This window comes from Monopterus albus, unplaced genomic scaffold, assembly GCF_001952655.1.
Source record: "Monopterus albus unplaced genomic scaffold, M_albus_1.0 scaffold45.1, whole genome shotgun sequence".
Lineage (NCBI taxonomy): Eukaryota > Metazoa > Chordata > Actinopteri > Synbranchiformes > Synbranchidae > Monopterus > Monopterus albus.
In genome coordinates this window covers 997,138-1,004,536 of record NW_018127925.1, presented here as the reverse complement: position 1 = coordinate 1,004,536, position 7,399 = coordinate 997,138, and the positions used below count along the sequence as shown (strand labels likewise).

The following is a 7,399-nucleotide window of genomic DNA, read 5'->3' as shown; positions in this document are numbered from 1 at the left end:
TAAAAATGAATGAACAATACTTTGCTTTTGGATGCCAGCTTTGTACAGTAAAGCCAACACCTGTAAGGACCCGAGGACCGTCTAACCTGAGTGCTACATTAATAGAAAAACTGTTTTGGGTATAAGTCTGTAAAGACACCTTAGCAACATAAATATCTTAAGTAGAAAGTCTACTAAGATCATAAAGCTAAAGATCTCAGTCAGCAATATACAGTGGTGTGAAAAAGTATTTGCCCCCTTACTGATTTCTTATCTTTTTGCATGTTTGTCACACTGTAATGTTTCAGATCATCAAACAAATTTAAATATTAGTCAACGATAACACAAGTAAACACATCATGCAGTTTTTAAATGAAGGTTTTTATTATTAAGGGAAAACAAAATCCAAAACTACAAAGCCCTGTGTGAATAAGTGTTTCCCCCCCCTGTCAAAACATAACTTACCTCTGGTTTATCGCACGATTACTGCCACACCTGTTCGCAATCAAGAAATCACTTAAATAGGACCTGCCTGACAAAGTGAAGTAGACCAAAAGATCCTCAAAAGCTAGACATCATGCCGAGATCCAAAGAAATTCAAAAACAAATGAGAAAGAGAATAATTGAGCTCTATCAGTTTGGAAAAGGTTATAAAGCCATTTCTAAAGCTTTGGGACTGCAGCGAACCACAGTGAGAGCCATTATCCACAAATGGCGAAAACATGGAACAGTGGAGAACCTTCCCAGGAGTGGCCAGCCGACCAAAATTACCCCAAGAGCGCAGCGACAACTCATCCAAGAGGTCACAAAAGACCCCACAACAACATCCAAAGAACTGCAGGCCTCACTTGCCTCAGTTAAGGTGAGTGTTCATCACTCCACCATAAGAAAGAGACTGGGCAAAAATGGTTTGCATGGCAGAGTTCAAAGACGAAAACCACTGCTGAGCCAAAAGAACATAAAGGGCCGTCTCAGTTTTGCCAGAAAACATCTTGATGATCCCCAAGACTTTTGGAATAATACTCTGTGGACAGACGAGACAAAAGTTGAACTTTTTGGAAGGTGTGTGTCCCATTATGTGTGGCGTAAAAGTAACACCGCATTTCAGAAAAAGAACATCATACCAACAGTAAAATATGGTGGTGGTAGTGGGATGGTCTGGGGCTGTTTTGCTGCTTCAGGCCCTGGAAGACTTGCTGTGATAAATGGAACCATGAATTCTGCTGTGTACCAAAATATCCTGAAGGAGAATGTCCGGCCATCCGTTTGTGACCTCAAGCTGAAGCGAACTTGGGTTCTGCAGCAGTCACTTTGTCAGGCAGGTCCTATTTAAGTGATTTCTTGATTGCGAACAGGTGTGGCAGTAATCGGGCATGGGTGTGGCTAGAGAAATTGAACTGAGGGGCGATAAACCAGAGTTAAGTTATGTTTTGACAGGGGGGGGAAACACTTATTCACACAGGGCTTTGTAGTTTTGGATTTTGTTTTCCCTTAATAATAAAAACCTTCATTTAAAAACTGCATGATGTGTTTACTTGTGTTATCGTTGACTAATATTTAAATTTGTTTGATGATCTGAAACATTACAGTGTGACAAACATGCAAAAAGATAAGAAATCAGTAAGGGGGCAAATACTTTTTCACACCACTGTATACATAGATAAATATATTGGCTACAGTAACAAATAAATAAATAGGTGTGTTGGTTGCCTATGACAGTGGATTTACCATATAAAACAGCACCATTCTTGCATAAAAAGGTGAACTGAAATGCATTTTGAGTTTCTCAAAAACAGAAAAAATAGGTTATATTGTTAAACGCTTACGATTGTGGGATGATGTTACACGTAACGGATTCTTCATATTAAGGTTTCACTACTCCGATGTTACATTCCCAATCTGAATAAATGTGTATTTATGTGGGCAAAACACTTAGCGTTATTTGAAAATATATACCATAACATTTTTCCGCGATCTGTGTGGGGCTGTTAAAATGATAAATTGTGGAAACCGGGAAAAATAATAAAGTAAAATAAATTAAAATTGAATTCCACCGGTCCACCTTAAAACGTGACGCCATCGTGTAAGTCCCGCCCCTATGAGGGGAGAGGAAGTAGCCGGAAACAGGCAGGCCATACGGGCTCTGGCAGTGACAATACGGCTGTAACTGCGAGGAAAACATAAAATATTTTTAAGCCTGGCGTGTGTTCTTTTATTTTAAAGTCCGGATGTTGTAGGGGTACAACACTCATCAGCATGGTATACAATTTGGAGCATCTCTCGACGATGCTGAAAGTGCGGGTATCACTTTTCGCCTTTCTTCTCCTTCTTGTCTCCCTTGGTGAAGCCAGGCTGCACCGGACGCGACGCCTCAGCCCCTCAGCGGCGGAGACGGTAGAAACGTATAACAAATACTACAATTATGGTGACTTAACCGAGCGTTTACAGGCCTTAGCCCAGATATATCCTCACATAGCTAACTTATCAAGCATAGGTCGGTCTGTGGAGGGCAGGGAGCTCTGGGTGATGCGTATTACCAAGGATCCCGATATAGACACGCCGGGGAGACCTAAATTTAAATACGTGGGGAACATGCATGGTGACGAGACCGTGTCCAGGCAGGTGCTGGTGTACCTCGTGGAGTACCTCCTGGCTTCATATGGAGAGGACCCACGTATTACTGAGCTGGTAAACACCACGGATATTTACATCATGCCCAGCATGAACCCTGACGGCTTTGAGAAATCCACAGAGGGGGACTGCACTGGCGAAAGCGGGGGTAGAAATAATGCCAGAAATATAGACCTCAACAGAAGCTTTCCTGACCAGTATGACGGGACGACCGTGACTCCAGATAGTATACCTGAGGTCATGGCTGTGATCAGATGGATCCAGGAGAAGAGGTGAGCCTTTGTATTCTGTGAAACACACAAACAGTTTTCCTCCAGTTGTTCGAAGACTTATTGTCCGGAGGACGGGTTGGAATTGGCTTCTGTAAAACTCATTGCCCTCTGATACGAATAACTACTCAGATCTTTGTCTCCTTTTTGATTAAGACCTTAGTTATAGCAGGTGTGACCTAGTAATCTTACCGACAGCTACTGTACTGGGACCGTAAATGGCCCAGTGTGCAAGACTTGTTCATTTGTTAGTGGAGGTGAAATGATTAGTTGAAGTATTGATTTTTCAATTGACAGAAAATTATCAGCAACTGTTTGGATGATGGATTTCTTTATCCTGGTAGCTGAAAAGTTAGGGTACATACCATACAAATACAGGCCTCATGGTTTCTGTACATTTAATCTCTCTCTCTCTATTTCCTTGTTTCGTGTCTGTCTTTATGCTATAAGCTCACCAATAAATCCATAAATGCCAACATTAACCTCAAAGTACAGAGAGATTAACCAATAATGAAACATATTTAACTGCAGTATAATTTGGAGAGTGACTAACATTTAGTCATTAACACACTTACAGTAGCTCCCTCTTCCTTCTTTGCTACAGTGTCTGTGCATAACAGGTGTGACTCATAACAATGTCAGCAAGACCTGCTGTCGTTGGAAACCATCATTGATTTTTATCTAAGACTAATGTTCATTTCCAGGGGTAGACTTCAACCCTGCATCTAGTGGCCTTGTCAGCCTCAGGGCCGCTTTGCAATAAGGGAAATCCCATCTAAGAAGCTTCATGTTTCTTTTTGCTATTTATTTGCACAAAAAGTTGCTTCAGATTTCTTGACTCATAACTTTTTAAAATGTAGGTTGATTCTTTTTCAGCAGTACATGCCCACATGTACAACAACGCATTGTCAAAGTTGGGGGTAAAAGCCACAGTCCTTGTTCAGTGATAAATGCATTCCTGAAGTTCAGTTTAAGATGTCATCTCCCAGATTTGCACCAAATTCACTCGTAACTTCACAGCCATATGCACAACCGGAGTGACCAATAACTTTTTTTATGTACTTAAATCGACGTATAATTTTTCTGAATTTAGTTGAACCTATTCTTTAAGGCAGCTGCTAAAACGTGCTCTTGTCCCACTAGGTTCGTGCTGTCTGGGAACCTGCATGGCGGCACTGTGGTTGCCAGTTACCCTTTTGATGATTCAGCCTCCCACCAGCAACGGGGCCGTTACAGCCAGTCAGAGGACGACAGTCTGTTTCGCTACTTGGCTCTGGTGTATTCTCAGAACCATCCTGTGATGAGTACGGGTCAGCCCAAGTGTTTCGATGCCCCAGAAGAAACTTTTCAAGATGGCATCACCAATGGGGCACAGTGGTATGATGTACCTGGTAAGATGACCCATTTTTTTTATTGCCTAATTTAATGAATGACAGCTAATTATTGTAGCTAAACCTTTTGAAGGCCTGAGGTCATGGCTGTGACCGGCACTAATTGAATTAACCTGCGTTGTTGCACCAGATTTTGTAACATTGGTACTAAACTAACACATGATCTCATCATTTCTTAAAGAACTTGTTTGTTCCTGTTCCAGGTAACTGTAGCTCTTGTTGCAGGAGCAGTAAATCATTACCAATGCCTCGAGCACAGATATTCAGACAACAGCATGGGTTTGCTATTATCTGTGAAACTGCAAACACACAGTAACAAATAGCTGTTTTCAGCTGGGCAGAAAATGTTTTATTTTGTAGTTGTATCAGCTAAAACAGCCATTGTTCAAGGTCAATGCAACTTTTATTACCACCGAGGGCCAAACTGTTGCACAGCCAGCAGTTAAAAGACAACAAACAATCTGAATATAGAACAGAAAAATATACCTTAAGATCACACATTTCACAAACCATGACAAGGTTCAGACTGTTGCGCAAGCGAGTTATTAAAGCTCCGAGCAGCAGCAGTGTCTGTATCTCAAAATGGCAACATGAAGTGTAAGACTGATGAGTAAATGATGCTTGTGTCTGTCTGACCTGTCTCAGTGGATGAAATGTCTAAAACTGGGCTAATGGCAGATGATGGAAACGGTCAGGACATTGTGTGACATAACGAGTGGTCCAGGCAAAGGGCCAGGACCAGGAGTCGGGGACAAGAGGTTTTTTTGTGTGCTAGTGGCAGCTTGAAATAACATGTTATCTTGATTCATAATCTTTTGACACAGTCCAATCTCAGTTGCTTGTGAGCTGTTCTTTGGCTCATGTAACCCTTGGCACATAGCTAGGCTACTCTGGTGTTGTTGAAAACGTATATCATTATTGCATCTTTCAAACGTTTTGACTCTCATGACATTCACTTTGTTGTGATATATTGTTAGACAGCTGCATTAACTAACATCTACCTCTAATTTTCGACCATTAAGGGCAAAGTGAGAGTCAAAACAAACTTAAGCAGTATCCCCTCCTCTTTTAACATCTCACTAAAATGCCACATGGACTACAGTGTTACATCCAACATAAACAAATCGTGTGGCCTGGACCAGAACCAAGGAAAAATGAGCAGAACTGAGCAAAATGACTTAATTTGCTAATCCAGGAAAACACGCTGGTTTTCACTAATTGAACAACAAAACACTAATGATGCAGTCAGTTGAAATGACTGCAAAATACAACCAGAATAAATCAGTGCAAAGGTGCAAAATGTTAGCTTGCTAATGATATACGTTAGCTACATAATTACGTATCTAGAAGGAAGAAAGCCATGTCTGTGTCATATTTTAGTTCTTTGGGTGCTTTTAATGTTCTCCATCTCCGACATGCCAAACCAATGTTAACCCTGGTTTTGCCTCGTTCTTAGTCACAGAACTCGGCCTCTTGAGCCTTACAGGTCTTCTCCCGTCCTGGTTTGTACCTCCATGGTCTGTGTTTGAAATGAGGCATACTGGTTTGAAAAATGAGTCTTATAACCTCAGATCAGTGGGGGTGTGGAAGATGTATGGTGCAGATTTTAACAGTGGCAACAGAGGGGTAGAAATAAACACAGGGCCTGAAGAGAGCAGAGCAGAGTGGGGAGGGTTTAGTACAGCAGGGAGAAAACACTTCTAGACAATCTTTTTATTTGACTTATCCAAATTTGTGCTAAATCTTAGTTAATGTAGCTTTGAAACTGTTCAAAATGTCTGTGGGTCATTTGTTCAAAGCTGAATGCTTAGATTTTTGTATGTTATTATGTTTTGAAAGATACATTTAGTCAGGAGAGGTCAAGGTCCAGAATATAGTTTGACTGTATGAAAATACAGCTTTAATCTGAAGTGCCTGGGCATGCTCAGACCTCTGATAGACATACTTTCACCTTGCGTCACTGTAAACCGCTTACAGTTTTATGACAGTAATTCTTTCTTCTCTGTTTTTCTTATGAAGTTGTTAGTTGAAAAGTTCCAAAGAGACTAGGATACAGTTTTTATTGCGTCATTAAACCCGTAAAGCCATGTCACATGACAAGCCTCCCTGTACCCTACACAGACAGTTCAGCTGCCCTGACTTTGGCTGCTTTGTCTGGCCAGTGGTTTCCTGCTAAGCTCGGGGTGTGTCACTAGATCCGGTACATAGACAGGATATTTAAAGTCAGTGCTGCCCTTCTCTGTTTGCAAGTTTGTCATATTCTGTCAGTTTATAGAGAATGTTTACTTGACGTGATAAGTAATTCAATTTAACCTTAGTCATGAAACGAGAGATGACGCCTAAGATCGTGTGACTGGAGAACAGGATCTCATGTTATTTGTCATGTTGTTACAGCTGAATGTAGATCTAGCTTTATTTGCTCATCATTGGCAGGTGAAATTTTTAAAGGTCAGGTTTGGTTTGGTTGACACAGTGCCCTGATGGCTCTGCAGCCACCATGGGGGATAAAACCTCTACTGAATCACAGCGACACATCTTGACACATCACCCATATTCAAAATAAGCTCTCAGGGCATGGTCCCCAGTGGCCTGTTAATGTTTGTGCCCATCAGTTTTGTAATGATTTGCTCTGGGCCATTCACAGTCAATGCACCCTCCTGTATTTAATAAAAATAAAGCATATTTGTTCTGTCAGACTAGTGTAAGATGGACAACTGAAAAACATGTCTGAAACTTGCCTGATGAGAGAGTGGTTTTTTTTAATGTCTTCTAAAGTGGCCTTTTCCAGGGTCCAGTGAATAACCTCGCAGCCAGTCACCTTTGCCAAGCTTCAGACAGCCGAACAGCTCACGCGTGGCTGGCGATGAGTCAGAAGAACTTGTTAGTAGTTTATATTTTGGTACACCTGATCTGAGAGCCAAGACATGTACCACATCCCAGCATTTAGCTTTCCTCTTTAGTTTGAAAATTGTAATTGTATTTACTGCACTTTCAGGTAGTTATATGACTTCCAGGATCTTGTCATCAGACAAGCAGAGCAGGTCTTTTAAATTGGAGAAAAGCATGGGTGTCTGACAATTCAGTCAAATGGCTATTACAAGTAGTGTTATCACATTTAAAGGTTCAGCA

General features: G+C 41.2%; 1 protein-coding gene across 1 annotated transcript in view; it reads left to right on the top strand.

The window, feature by feature from the left end:
* Positions 1-2,093: 2,093 nt before the first annotated feature.
* Positions 2,094-7,399, top strand: part of cpda (carboxypeptidase D, a) — a 19,619-nt gene continuing 14,313 nt past the window's right edge. The window contains exons 1-2 of the mRNA XM_020600147.1: positions 2,094-2,882; positions 4,023-4,270. Coding sequence (XP_020455803.1) covers positions 2,236-2,882; positions 4,023-4,270 — 895 coding nt within the window. The 5' untranslated portion in view covers positions 2,094-2,235. The remainder of the gene's footprint in view (positions 2,883-4,022; positions 4,271-7,399) is intronic.